General features: G+C 35.4%; 1 protein-coding gene across 4 annotated transcripts in view; it reads right to left on the bottom strand.

Moving 5' to 3' along the window:
- Nucleotides 1-7,490: 7,490 nt before the first annotated feature.
- Nucleotides 7,491-15,671, bottom strand: part of SLC16A7 (solute carrier family 16 member 7) — an 87,245-nt gene continuing 79,064 nt past the window's right edge. For all 4 annotated transcript variants that reach the window (XM_026099900.2, XM_026099897.2, XM_026099898.2 and 1 more), the window contains one exon: nt 7,491-15,411. In XM_026099900.2, the coding sequence (XP_025955685.2) occupies nt 15,140-15,411 (272 nt within the window). In that variant the 3' untranslated portion in view covers nt 7,491-15,139. The remainder of the gene's footprint in view (nt 15,412-15,671) is intronic.

Below are 15,671 nucleotides of genomic sequence, written 5' to 3'. Positions count from 1 at the left end.
TTAGTTTGAAGTGCTGGTCATCAGTCCTGCTCTCCCATTCCATATGCTGCCTGTGAGATCTCCCCCCATCAAAGTCACTCCCCAGTTTTACAGGAAGTTGATGCTTTCAAGCAGGTGGAAATAACAAAATACAATGTGGCTCAGAAAGTTTTCTCTCTGGTGATGTTGTCTGTGGATCAGTAAAGCTTAGAGACAGCTGATAGAGAAGTGATGTGGATGATCTCTTAGCAAAGATGCAAGTGATCTTCTTCCTTGTCTGAAAGAAGCTTTCTGCTGTTTTACATGTCTCTATAGGTCTGTTGTGAAAATCCCAATTGAAACAGAGACTGCTGCTGTGACATTGGTGCTTCACTGTCTTGTTACAACATGCATATGCCGCAATCTGTCATACAGCAGCAGGACCATATTGCTATGAAATTATTCTTACTTAGTCATAGTCCTGTATGATTTCAGTTAGACCATTTCAAGAGACATGAAAGTGCAGCTGGAAAGCCTCTGTGAAATCAAAACATGAGAGAGGAGCTAGCCAGATAAAACCTCGCTCCCAGACTCTACTTCTTCCCTTCTCAGGGTAGATACTACTCTTTCATTACTGGGAAAACTGACCTTCTTACACTGTGTCTCCAAAGTGGGAAATATAACGGAGTATGCCTCACCTTATGAAATAGAGGAAAATGTGTCGTGGGGAAAGAACACCCCACACCAGCTATGCAGCCCGTGAATTTCCTTCAACTTTTGGTGACAGACAGGAGCTGCATTTCAATGCTTCAGCTGGGAATGCTGAAGGGAGTAGGACAAGGTTTAGCTCTCTCTTTGCTCCACAGCCTCTACAAGTCCACAAGGCTGTATCACGTTATCCAGATAACATTACAATTTAGGGGTAACCAGCTGGACTCACATGACAGACATTCATTTTGTATTAAAAAAGGAGAAATGGTGACAGTGAGGAAGATGACTCTTTATATGGACTAGACACTGTGCTGAAACTGTGGTGTTTGAGTTACATTTTTAGCTTCACAGAGCACTATAGGATCTCTAGCACCTAATCTATTAGCACTATTACAAATATCTATTATCACCTCTGCTAATAAACCTGACTTAGAAATAAGCAGCTGAGTAGACAAGCAGTTGCCTTTAATTTAGTGTATGGCTCAGAGTTTTGGTGAAATATCAAGCTATTTCTAGCCCATAGGTGTTAGAAAGTGAGTAGCTGTTCCGATACTCTTTCTTTAGGGAGGCTAGCAGCCTCATGCTGAGAGCTTACTGCCTTCAATTCTGTTACATGGGAAGTGGTTCCTCAGATGTTACAGAGGTGACAAGGAAAACAGTATGTGTTTTGAGAACATCATAATACTAATAATCACTGATATTACACCTTGACTTCATAGGTTTCACCTTGCTTTGCAAAGCTCTCTAGACATCATTTCTTGTACGCTTAGAGAAGCAGGATGTTAGAGAGAAATCAAATCCAATAAGTTGTTTGAAAATTTCCTGAAAATAACACATGTAACAGATCAGATACAAATTCCAGTTGCCTTGCTTTTTAATTTTCTTTTTCTTTATACTGTGATCCTGTTTTAAAGAACAATTGTCTAAATGTGCAAGCTTTTCCATAAACATCTATTTCAAAAGAGAACAGCTGATTTACAGCATTTTAGAGCAGACTCCTGAATATAATAGTTCTTAATCTCCTTATGTTTTAGGGTTTTGTATTTCTTCCACCTGCCCAAAGATACTTTCATCATGGGATGGCTTAGGATTTTCACCCAGTCACATCTGCCTAGTCAAAATATATATATATATTTGAAAATGTATTTTTCCATACAGTGACTGTAAATTTCTTGGCAGAGATGAAACTCTTCTAATGACAGAGAGTCTGAAGTGGAAAAATATATTCACAGAGCTCTTTGATTGCTTCCGTGTGTCGTTCTTGAGATGTTTGGCAAAATCCCTCAGAAAGAAAATTCCTCAAATTAAAAAACTTTTCATTTTTCCTGTGGATTATATTCATACACACTGAAGCCCATGACTATCAGAGAAAGAACCACATAAACTGCTCAGCTTAAAGGTTTTGTGTTCCCAGCTAGAGTTTGTGATCAGCTCCGGGGATAAAATTTCATTGGAGCACCTGAATTAATTTCTTTGACGCTGATTACACAGCCATAAATTGCAGATGTGTTTAGTTGTGAAGCATGGTAATTGAATTTTGATACATCCTTTATATCTACAGAGTTTAAAATTTAAGCTGAGGGCATTTTGGAGTTGCTTAGTTTACCCTGTAAGACTCTTTTGTCCCTCTACATGGCTTGGGCAGACTTAGGAATTTGGATAGTGTTCAAAAGAGATACTCCCTGACGTAACTTAAACTGAGCTCAGCCCCTGAACTGAGCACCTTGTAGAGCTCAGACAAGGCATTGCTTAGCTATTGTGTATCGTTGATGCTTAAGTATAATAATCAGAATGTGCAAAAAGTGTGAGGGAAGCAATTTCCACCCCAGCCTCTCCAGCCAGCTGTCTGGTCTGCGGTTGGAGGAAGGTGAGAGAAAAGTTATCACGAAGGCCTCTCAGTGACTGCAGCTTCCGTAAACAAAACACATTGCTGGGTCTGATGACACAGATGTGGGAATGAGTTATTAACTGATATACAAAATGGAGCTGTAAATAGATTCCGGGTGTTTCGCGCTTGCTTGATGCGGTGCACTAATTGTGGACTTTCCAGCAGCCCTCTGCCTGTGAACTTGTGCTCATCTAAAGTTCTTGGAGGCAGTTAAGCATGTCAACGTTTTTGAGAGCCTGGGCCTATATATTCTGCGAGCAGCCCGCTTGCCCACCCTCCGTCAGCTGCACTGAATCTCCAGGTTGCTGCTGCTGGTGTTGAAAAGGGACAGTTTAGGAATGCGTTTTTGAAACCTTTCCATTTGATCAATTTTGAGACAAAACTTGCTGTAATAAACCAGAGTGCAACACATAATTTATACCATTTATTGACCCTGTTAGCTTGTGGGGAAAATATTGCTAGGAATATTACCTCTCTTGGAAAACAAAAATTAACAAAGGAGTTACCAAAAGAAAGAAATAGCATATCTTTTGCAACAAAAAAGGCAGCATATTGATAGATATTACCACTTGAAAGTATTCAAATTAAAATTCATAATGTCAATATCTTAAAATCTTTGCTTTGGGGCATTATTTCCCATTTTCAGTTACTTCTGGTATCCAGAGTGAATTTCCATGTGTCTGAGTTTGAGGATGGGAAGGGAAATTTCTAGTTGCATGAGGTATTCATTTTCAGTCAGCTCAGGCTAGGTCTCTGATACAACAGTGGCCATGTAAACACAAGCCAGCTGATGCTGGATTTTATTAATATCCAGCAATAAAACTTTTAATTTGTTATTGATATCAGCTGAATAAAAAGAATGAGGAGATCGTCAGTGTCAGTCTACTTTACTTCAGTCTTTCAAAGGTGATAAAATGCTACTGTGTCTTGTCAAAGCAACACATTTCCGAGGATAGTCCCCAAACACCATTCTGTGGGATTTTTCTGGCCTGAGGGTATTAGCTATATCTTCTATTGATCATTCACTTTGCATAAAATACTCGCTGCTGGAAGACATACAGTACAGGGGCTAGAGCACCTCCATGAGAAATGGGACAAAAGACTGGCAGTCTCTGCCGCAGCGAACATGACGTGGAGCAGCGTCCACCGGACAGCAATTCTCTCCCTAATACCCGACAGCTTTAGAAGAGGGAACCATGGGCTCGCTCTTGTCGTGCAGAAGAGAGTGCTGGATCTGCCTCTCTGTGTGTCTGATGCATAATGTGATCACTGCTGAATCCTGTTGTTTTATAAATGGTATCCAAAGCTACCTTTATTTCCATTCAGGATATCCAAAAAGCCTTGTTTTGTAATTAAGGCAAGGAAACATGTTTTGGGGGGAGGAAGGGAATTCAGTTCAATCTCAACTGTTTTTCCCCGAATTATTCAGTTCAGTGACTGGACTAAATAATTACCCACACTGCCTAACTGCTACTCATCTATCATTCAGACCAAGCTGGAATTGCAGTTATTAATCAATATACATGTTGATGGTTGGCAAAATGAATCAGTCTTCCTCTAAAATAAGCTCTTTGTCAGTGAGAACTGATACATGTGTGAGACTTCATAAAATTTTGCCTTTTCTTTCTGATATCTATGACTTTAGGACTCTAAAGATCCATTTCTGAAAATACTTATTTCATGGAAAATATGACCACATAACATTTACAAGTTGCTGCATCGAATTACATAAAATAATTCTTTCTCTTTCTCTCAGTGTTCTGTTTAAGCTTGTTTTAACAGAAATCTTTGAGAGTTTTAAGACATTTCATTAACTCACATTTTCTTAATTATTTCACATGGCTTTTCTGGTCAGAATTTCAAGTGCAATATAAAATAAAAACTTTTATTGGATGCTTGTTTTTTCTATAGGTTTCGGTGAACTTTGATGAAGACAATAAAAACCAAAATGGATTGTGTTGGAGTATTTCAGCTTGACTTAAAATACAAATAAGAAAAGTTGCATTAGCAAGTTTCTCATTCCAGTTTCACAGGCATTTAAGAGTTCAAATAGCTTGTGCATATTTCCAGCTTGTGAAAAAATTCAGGAAGAAGGAGTAGTAAGGGCAACAATGATAAGACATGATTGGGACTGTTTGTAGTCAGTACGGAAGGTATTATTTCCCCTGCTATTCAAATAAGTCTGCAAGAGTTATATACAGAATATAGACTTCCAAATATGTTTTTATTATCTACAGTCAAACGATTTCCATGGAAATAAATTATAATTAAATTCAGAAAAAAGGAGTTATCAAAAGAAAGAAATAGCATAGCTTTTGCAACAGAAAAGGCAGTATACTGATAGATATTACCACTTGAAAGTATTCAAATTAAAATTCATAATGTCGATATCTTCAAATCTAATGTTGACATCTTTAATTCAAGTAATTCTTGAGGTATTTTAAGATGTTTTCTAGTACTACCAAACAGTATCTTTTCTAATCACATTTTTGTTCCCGTTGTTATGTAGGTGTAAGCTTTTTGAAGAAGACGAATTTAAGGCAGCTAAAATATACTGTGCTTCGCTTGATGGATAGCTTTCCAGCATGTCTAGTATGAGTGAGAAAGGTCAGAGGAGACAAGCATGTGAAAAATGGGAAGTAATTTAGTTACTTTCCATGACTATTGACATATTAAAACTCCGAATTTTGACAAAATGTAAAAAAAAAAAATCATATAAGATGAATGGGTTTTTTTACATCATCGTTGTATTTCAGACAGACTAACTTGAAATACTGATTTGAAATCATTTGCAAATAATATTTGGAACAGGAAGTTCTAAAATTTTAAACTGAATTGAAGGAAGTATCATTCCAGACGTTTTAGGAGTATCATTCCAGACGTTTTAAGAGCCATCTGTTTTCCTTACCTAACAGAAAAAAAGTTTGTTAAATGTCCTTAAATGTACCTGAGTGTTTCTGGATTTTCTCCACATAAATCAACTTTTGATATCTTGTGAGAAAAATGGTGAAACTCTGGAGTGGCTCACAGGTCCTTTCATACAGAAAAGATTGCAAGTCTGAGGTTTTATGCTAGTCAAAGAAATATCAGAATCATTTCTTGATCTCTCTGTTTTGAGGTGAAAAAGTCATTACATTAGACAATAAGATCTTGTAGGAAGTTTCTATGAGAAAAACAGGTGTTCTAAAGGATGGACATATTCTAACCAAATATTCAAGTATTTGTTACTTCATGGGATGTTCTTACGGTTTGGTGTCACTAGGACCTGGAAATTAGAAGTCATTCTTAAAGAAAACTGAACTGCTTATCCAAGCGACGAATGTCAATCATCAATTATGTGTCCCTTTTTAATTCATTATATATAATATTTATTTTTCTTTGCCTTATGATTCTGATGTGATCTTTAAACAACAAGCTTAGTATCTCTAAGCTCTAGAGGATTGTTTTAATTAAGGAGCCAAACTGGAAGCATAATGTACATGGCACATGCATGGCACATACATGCATACCACGGCACAGGTAGAAGAGGCATGAGAAAAAAAGTTTTCATAAATATTAGTAGGGCTATAAATTATGGTTTGTATATAATATGAATTAGGAATAGTATTGGATAGCATTTTTTTTTAAGTTTTGAACAGAGGAATAAAATTGCAGAAGTAATCACCTCTGAGTCACAGTGATAAGTGTAACCTCTTAACTGCATTTGGGAAAATCAGCAGAATTAAAAGGGCCTGTTACTAGAATAAAGTACAGATTGTCAGAAAATGTGCTCTGTAAAAGCTGACCTTAGAGCTGACCTACAGAATGAGGTCTCCATCTATCTTGCCACTGAGATATCAAAATATAAAATCTCAGGAATGGGTATGTATGTTTGGACTGGATTAGAGGTTCTATTTACTAGCAATGCATTTTAGTCATCCAACCTAATCCAACGAGGAAGCATATACCCATACGTCTGGGCACATAAGTGAGATCAAGAAGGTCTTTGAGTACAGTTAAATATCATATTCCCATTAAAAGGAAACAGGAAAGAGAAGCAATGGACATGGTTCACTGTACTGAAGGAAGAATATATTTTTAACTTTATTCTTAATTTTTTATTTGGTCTATGCTTTAAAATACATTATTTATGAAGACTGCAAATATTACAAGGGACTAGAATCTAAAAGAAATTGAAATAAACTATGGTAGATGAATCACCTTTGGCCTATTCAAAAGATTATAGTTGACTTCTTGAAAATAGATTTTACAGTTATTAGAAATCTAAAAATAAAGGCCAATTGCTTTAATAGTCTAAGTTACGTCTTTCTTATTCAATAGTTAATCTTTCTAAAAAGTTATTGTTTCCCAGTAGCTTGTTGTGCTTCTATGTGAAAGGTACATAGATAACATGCAAAGAGCTTTAACCAGTTTCTCTAATTTTAAATATCCTTTCAGATTCTACAAACAAACACCAATTTAACTGTGGCAAGCAAGCATAACCTCCATAGTCAATTGAGAAACATATATGATTTGGCTTAGAAAGATGAGAAGGAAATATCTACATCTACTATTTTGAGCTATATGGACAAATTCTTCTTCTGTATGAGAATGAATGTTGGTGATAAATGACTTATTACATGTACATGGAATATAGAAAAACATCCCAATCAGAGTAATGGAGAAAAAATCCTGCTTGTCTAGATGGAATTTGATTAATTTATGAGGTTAAATCATAATCATGGTAGAGTTAGGAACAGCACAGGGGCTGGTAGCATGTTCTACTGCTGGTATTACCTTTCCTACACAAGAAATCTTTCAGTTCTTTCTCTATGTGAGGAGAGAGATTTTGAGATCTGACCTACGTTTGAATAGTGAGCCTATGAATACATCTACACTTTCAAAGTGCAAATAACTTTCTAATAATCTTTAAAAAGTGACGACATATACGCCCTTTCAGAAACTTTACATGGAAATTTTATTTTCTTTTTTCTTTTTTTTAAATTGTTTATCATACACATTTTTCCTTGCAATTTGCCATAAATATATACCGACAAATTTGACATATTAGACACTACTACAGGCCTGGAATAGAAGTTAATGAGCAAGAATGCATTAAAATACAATGCAATGCAGTGCATAAGCATTTTACAGAGTTAATATACAGTATGGACAATGAATTTTGTCAGGTCAAAAAAGCATTTGGCATGTAGAAAGAGAAGGTTATCATCCACCCAGATCTCTTTGGAACATAAATAGCACCTCCAGCTAATAAATGATTGTCTAAAAAAAAAAAGGTCTAGCCAATATATTCAAGTAAAAACTGCACAGTATTGCAAAATATAAAAAGGAAGAAAAACACCTGTTAGTCAACAACAATGGCTACTGCATGTTTAATTATTGCATAGCAATACCGAGTTCTGTTGGTAGACTGCAGAAGTGGTGAACTTTCCAAGAAGGCCATAAGTGGAAAATGCACCTACATCACACTTAAGGAAGGGTATTTGTGTAGGTGCTTTACGTACCACTCTGAAAAATCTTGTAAAAACTTTTAGGTAGAACTTTTTAAGAGTCAGAGGCTAATGTAGACTTTTCACGTAATTGCATACTTGCAGAGAAAAAATAAAAACAAAACATGAAAAAGTTATGAAAAATGGTCAGTGCTTTTATATTGTAGTGTTTAGGAGAGTTTCCCAAAATCTCAATTTTGGCTGATTTTTTAAATGGGAGTATTGTTTGAAAGGCCTTGAGTACCCTCATTTTACATACATTTTATCGGAATATCATGTCCACCAATACCTCATATGATCTTGTCACATATCTATTAACTACAATAGACGAAATGTCAGTGTATTCACAGAATCATCTGGTTCATACTTCCACAGAACAAACAACTGACAGCACCGTCCCCTCCCTCCATAAAATGTTGCTCTTTTACAGTCTAAAACCAATGAAAACTCCCAGTGATCTCAGGCCACTTTGAACAGCTGAGTCATGGTAGAAATATCAGTGTTACGTAGTATTACAGTTTTCTGAATGAATTTCTGATATAAATAAAACCAGCAGAAACTGAAAAATAATAAAATATATACTCTTGTAGAAAAGCTTTATTTTTTCTTTCATTTGCTGAAGTCTTTTTTCTGTTTACAAATATGTTTTATTTATCAGGCACAGTATGCAACTTACTCTAAAATATTATATATATTTTATATATATAAATATATAACATATATATAAATTAGAGTTTTATTTATAGGGGAATACACACACACACACACACACACACACACACACACACACACACACACACACACACACATTCCCTTATACATATATACACACACACGTATATATACACATTCCAAAATGACAAAACCCACTTTCTCTGGAAATAAGAATAATGAAGATTATAAACTGCTGAAGAAAAGCTTGAAAGGAAATTGGTAATTTCCCTTTGGGATTAAACAGATTTGTTCAGATATTTAAATATACCTTCTATATTTTATAATCTACATTCAGAGTTAATGTTTTTATTATTTACAGAAACTATCGAAGTAATAGATATTGTGCGTTAATTTAGGGACTGATTCATTAGGAATAGTATGCAGGCACAGCTAATTTGCCAGTTGCAACAAAGCCTACATTTGCTCTGTTATATCCGATACTCCTGAGATCTGATATGGAAAAATAAGGCGGAAGCCTCCACTGAAGCCACATCATCTCCAGTGTCTGAGAAAGCTCTTTCTTTGACTTTCTTTGATAGGTTCTTTCTGTTGGCTTCAATGAACTTTGTATTAGATCCTAGAAGGTAAGAGTAGTTTGCAGACTAAAAAGAAGAGTATCTTTGAAGAAACAATCATCGTGTTGTTATAAACAGCATATGAAGAACAATTATTGTGCCTTGGCCCCAATCCAACTTTTTGTGATCATCTCCCCCAGATGCCTCACAAAAAAGAAAGAGAGCCAAAATTTTATATTATTTACAAATCAGATAAACTTTTTTTTCAGGGATGCAAAGTGTGAAGTGTTCTGTAACACTCCTTTTTAGAACTGTTTTTTGTATGTACTAACAACATAATGTTTGCATTTCATTATTTCCATTAACCCAGAAATGGAAAAGGGAAAAAAAAAAAAAAAAAAAAAGGAGAGGCAGCATCTCAGAAAAAGGGCAGGAGGACTTTGTATGTTTAAATGAAGGATGGAGTTTTTACACCACTTTATTGGTGTAAAAACTACACAGGTAAGTCTTCAGAAGGCAGTTTATAAAACAATGTCAACTGTTAGAAACAAAGAATATGGTCATAAATATGCAATGCCTGTAAAAATGTAACTGTAAGTGACTTCAAATATTTGGGAGACTTTCTAATAAACTGTATAGGCTTTATCTCCACGTTTTTTGTTAACTATATTCTTCCAGGGTCATGCAAGTCTCCAAACTGTAATCGAGAGGTAGATGATAGAGAAAAAACTGAACTGCAAAAGAAGCACATGCAAATCATGTTGAAATTATGTAGCACATTGTTTATGCAAAGGTGCCTATACATGCAAATGCTTTTAATATATATGCAAAAATATCAGAAAAGTACCCACCCGAAAAAAAAAAAAATCCACAGAGAGCCTTGTTAAAATTGATATGTCATTTCTGGTAATAATCACTTAGAAAATTCCCTTTATATTCCTCTGTGTGAGTAGAAAAATAGTTATCTATAGAGAAACTAACAAAAGTTGCCTCAATTCAATTTTGATATAGGCAAAATTGTCAGTATAAGTTACAGCAAGTTTGTCTAAAAAAGTGGTCACTAGTTTTGTTTAGTGAAATCCTGATGGCTGCACTGATGGCTGTATGTGATGTCTGTAGCTTATTACGTAGTTGAATATGAATATGTATCTGTAGCTTATTATGTATCACTAATACTCACAACTATCCAAACTTGGAAGTAACAAGTGAAAAAAAGTCACATCCTCGTCTGAGGAAAGATAAAGACATGAAATCATTTAACAAAAGTCACTATATGTCTGGGCCTTTATATTACATCCGAATGGAAAACAGAAAAAAAGAAAAAAGAAAAATACTTTAAGAGGAATGAGAGGGGAAATGAAATTAGAAAAACAGTAATTAAGTATGCTTATTTAAAGGATAATAAAGTGAATATAATTTCTACATGGGCAAGCTAAGTTAGATTAATCCTACCTCTTGAGTCAGTATATACTGTTACTTCATGGAATCTTTACGGACAGTTCTACAAAAACATTTGAAACTGGTCATTTGCCACGAGAGCTTGTGAAACTCCCATTGGCTTCTCCAAGTTTTGACCAATTAGGTACACATGGCCCAAAGTTTTTAAGCACACTGGATGTTGTTATGCAAAAGGACCATTAAAATTAATGTGAATTTTGGATGATCAAGTCAGTGAAATTGCTGCCATTAACTTCAGCAGAAAATGAGAAGGGAGAGCATCTTTACCAAAAAATAAGAGAAAAAAAAAAAAGAACCCCCCCCTAAAGTCCCACCCTATGTGGAGGTAAAAAAAACTTTCTCTAGCTCTCTCAAAAAAGCTCACAACTCATGCCCCAGCATAAAAGAATTGCAGCCTGACTACTTATGCTTCAGAATTTAAGATTTAAGATTCAAAATCTGCTTCTGTGAACTTGGTGGAAATGCAGAATTGGCAAGAACTGCAAACAATTCAGCGGTGAGAGGTGACATGGGTGAACTTTTATATGAAAATTGAGAGAATTGAGAATTATTGCTGATAAGTCTATCTTTGGAGTTGGAAAAGGGAGAAGAACTCTCCAGGTACTAGAGAAGTAAGTTATCACAAAACCTTAAAGAGATAAAAGTGACTGTATGTGGCTGTATACTCTGAAACTATTTGAAATTTAATCTTGACATTGAATAGGAAAAAACATTACTGACGTAGGTTAATTATCCCATCTGATACTAGCTCTAAAATTTCAGCATTATTTTTCCTGATTGATCAAATAAGAGCAAGATGATAATTAGGCTCAGTGATAATGTGGTCGAGGAATGAAGAGGATGAAGGATAAATGATTAAAAATGAGATTAAGACCAATTAAGGATGTGCTGGCACTGACTGACAGAGACCCTATACTGCGTAACAGATGCATGTGGTATGTCTTGAAGTTTGACAGTACATTCCCTGATGGCAGGGCAGGGTCATCCCTTGGTCCTGCAGCTCCCGTGGTCCAGGGAGATAATTAAAAGAAACCAGGGGGATATAGAGAGATGGTGTATACCCAGGTCTTAGCCTGAAAATAGAAATGTGATGATGAAAACACTTTCAGCACAAGGTACAGCTCAGTGCAAGAATGATATACAGGTGTATGTTATATTTAGCTAGCATTTAGCTAGTTTGCTGCTCAATATAGATTGAATTCAAGGCAATTTATTGTTATTATTACTTTTAGAAATAAGAGGTACATATACAAAGCAACTGCTCCTTCAGGACCTGTTATTTGGAAGACCCAGCTTTTTTAATCTCAAGCAGTTTTGCATAGATATGGTCCCAATCTTCCTCATTCATCTCTGTATTCAAACTTCCTCAACATTCAGTAATATCAAGAGTATTCTGATATTTTCTTTCTTTGTTGCTACTTTTAAGAGGAAAAATAATGAAAGAGGTGTAAAGAAATGTTTCAGTTGGTTTACACTTTATATGGCTTCTGGTGCCTGCTACACCGTTTTATCTTCTCATGCAATTAAAAATTGCACATTGGTTAGTGGTAGTAAACCAGCTCTTTTATTACTATTATTTTTTTTAAGGTAATTGACTGGAGATGAAAGAGTAGTAACTCTTCAGAGGGTCATGTATATATAAATTTTGATTTCTTCTAAGATAGTAACATAATTTTTGGTATTTGTGGCCAGTCGTGTCTATGGCCCAAGGAACCATTTTTTTCCCTGAGTTCCTATGCTATGTCATATTGTCTTCTGAGTTTGTGATCCTGCACTGAGCAGGTAAATTGCCTGAATGGTTCCTGAGAACGTCTTGTTTTTAATCATCTTTTTTCTGAGTCCCTTATTTACTCGACAGCGACATTTAACAGACAAAGTCAAAAAGTGATGCCAGTTGTCTTCTACCCTGTACTTTTAATCGTGCTGTTTTTTGCAAAGAGATAATAAGCACCTAAAATTTTGCCTCAGTCATTTTGGTTCAGCCTCTATATTCATGTCTTTTCAAATAATCTGTGCCTTCCTACCACTTGCTGTCAAAAGCAGAGTGATGTTCCTGATGACTATTCTTTAGCTAAAGTTTTAGTTCATCTTTCACAATCCAGTATTTATAACTGATATTCCTAGCTATGTGAAAGCTTAGCGTTTATGAAACTCCTCACCTCTGTCTCCCTTTGGGCATGTAGGGCCTTCACAGACTGGGGATCCTGGAACTAACACTGTATATTTGTACAGCGAAAAAGAGAACGCTTTTACCTCATGGGGTGCTGGCCTGTCTACCTACATCTTGAAAAGAAATGCAGAGTATTTATTTCTTCTCTGAAGCAGGGGGCTGGAAGAAGAACTGTAATTTTACCAGGACTACGAAGCCAATCTTTCTCCCTTACACAGTTCACTGCTCAAACACAAATTTTCTCCTATAACTCTGAAATGCACATACTTTGTTGTCGATGTTCCTATTAAATTACAAGATTTTTAAACATTGTTTGGTATTCCTGAAGATAATTAGGTGAAATGTAGACACTACTTTCTGTACCATGCTGATAGTAGATTCATGATGCTGCTTCCCAAAAGCAGTGCTAAGGTGATGAAAAGGTTCAATATTACTGCAGAAGTTCATAGTATATAAGGTGATATAAGTGATATAAGTACATAAGGCAAGCACTACCAAATTAAAAAAAAAAAAACAAATTCAAATAATCATATTGAACATTACCATTAGGACATGGCTTTCTTAGAAGTGCTCACATCCCTTCTATACTTTACTATTTCACTTTTTTCTTTTGATATTGGCACTCCATAATGAGTTTAACAAAGCTTTCTGTCCATATATTTACACGTTTTTGAGATTAAAAAAAGGGCTCAAATTAGATATTCATTTTCCTGAACTGAATGTGCATGCACCCTGCATAAACAGTGCATAAATATTTTATGAATCAGACCCTTAATTGTCACAATTTCAGAGGCATTTACATGCATCTCTCCAAAATGAATAGCACCTATCCTCACCTACAAATAAAACAGAAATATTTGCTTTTAATACTTTCAGAAGCTTTCATTTTTGGCTTTCAAGTGCAATGCTAGATATTTTTTGTAAAGTTAAATTGTAGACCTATGTTTTCTTTTGCCTAAAGGAAGAAAAACAGTGGTGTACATTTTAATTGATATTTAATATGAGTGTCTGTGTAAAATTGCAGACATGAGACCAAATATTCTGCACAAAAATGATATGTCAATACAAGGCTCCCAGACTGGCACTGTTGACGTGCCTTGCAGCATTTTGCTCAAACCGGCAATATAAAAAAGAAGTGGGTTTTCACCAAGTATATGAGAAAGGCAGGCGAGAACTGGTATGAAGTTACCTGCTGCAAGGACCTGAAGATAAACTTTAAATCTTCCCTCCATAAACTGTCAATGAACTAATGACTTCTTGCCAATAAACCCAAACATCTGATTTGAAGTAATTGCCATGAAACTGATTCTAGCCAGAAAAGTCAAGGGTAAATATCTTTTTAGCATCAGTGGCTTCTGAATCAAATCCCTAGAGAAAGAAGGCTTCACAGACCAATGCAGTTCCTTCAACCATACAGGAATATAAAACTGAACAAACTGATTGCCACTCTTGTTAGCAATGTAAATCTTGGTTTAAAACCCTTTTATGTACAGGCAGATTTTAGTGTAGTTTCAATTAGTGAGGTCTGAACGTAGTTTGTGTTCAAATGTGTATGTTGAAGTATAATGTAGGCATCTATCACTGGAGGAAACAACCTCTAGGATATATTTTAATTCAACTATTTGATTCATTTTAGATATAGAGCCCACTAATTGTTTGCTTTCTAACATTAATTTTTACATCCATATTGTAAATTTTTATACAGACATAATATACATTTTTAATCTAGTGGGCATACAAAAAGGAAAAATATTTCCAGTGTTCTTCACTTAGTTATTCTGTCTCTTTAGAAACAAATCCTTGAGCTTACATTCTTTTTTAATATTAGTTGTAAATATAGTGTGGGCAGATTATTTCAACAGATTTTACTAATACTCTAAAGATGGACTTAAAGTGTCTTCCCAAATAAGATTAAGAGATGCTTTTATATTAGAAGTTCTTTAGAAAAAAAACTGTTTGTCATTGGAAGACTTTATAATCTGGCTTACCTGACTCTGATTGTCCAGAGTTTGGATGGACTCATTTGCATGGAATCACTACCTCTGAAACCTCAACTTTGTATCACTGAAATAAATAAACTGCAAATGGTAATTTAACCTGGAGTCTTGCCATGGGGCAAAAATCTGTTCCCATACAATATTGTGACTGATCATTGTTACTAAAAACCTGGCCTGTGTCTTGAAAAAGATATTTCTAATGGAAGTCATAAACGTTGACTTTTGAGCTATACTGCAGATTAAATATTGGTTTCTCTTTCTGAAGGATCTTCTAGAGCTTTGTTGGCCCTGCTGGAAGCATCTTCATTCTCGTTGTTTGTTAATGGTTCGGCTTCTTTTGGGTCGGCGTTCTTCTGTGCTTTCTGATTCTCATCTTCTAACTTCTTTTCTCTTGCCAAAAGCCTGTAGTTAATGGCATTGCCAATGAACAACCAGATACTGGCCACAATCACGATCACTCCACAGACAAAATACATGTACTGATATTCACCAGTAACATCCACTAACCAACCTGAAAGACAAAGGGAAAGGGAATAAAAAGAGAGACTTGAGAACAGAATGTGCATTATGTTCCAGCTCTTTCCCTAGGAGAAATATCTATACATTGCGAGCTTTCAAAGATGGAACAGAAAAGCATTTTCAACAAATTCAATTTGTCTAACATGTATAGCGGACCTCTAATGAAACTTGTATTAGTCAAGTTAGCAATTACCTTGGAATTACTGACAACAATAAAATATTGAAGAATAAAGTAAGTAAAGCCTAATGAAC

This window comes from Dromaius novaehollandiae, chromosome 1, assembly GCF_036370855.1.
Source record: "Dromaius novaehollandiae isolate bDroNov1 chromosome 1, bDroNov1.hap1, whole genome shotgun sequence".
NCBI classification, from domain to species: Eukaryota; Metazoa; Chordata; class Aves; order Casuariiformes; family Dromaiidae; genus Dromaius; species Dromaius novaehollandiae.
The sequence above is the reverse complement of the archived record's forward strand: the minus strand, read 5'-3'. Positions and strand labels throughout refer to the sequence as shown.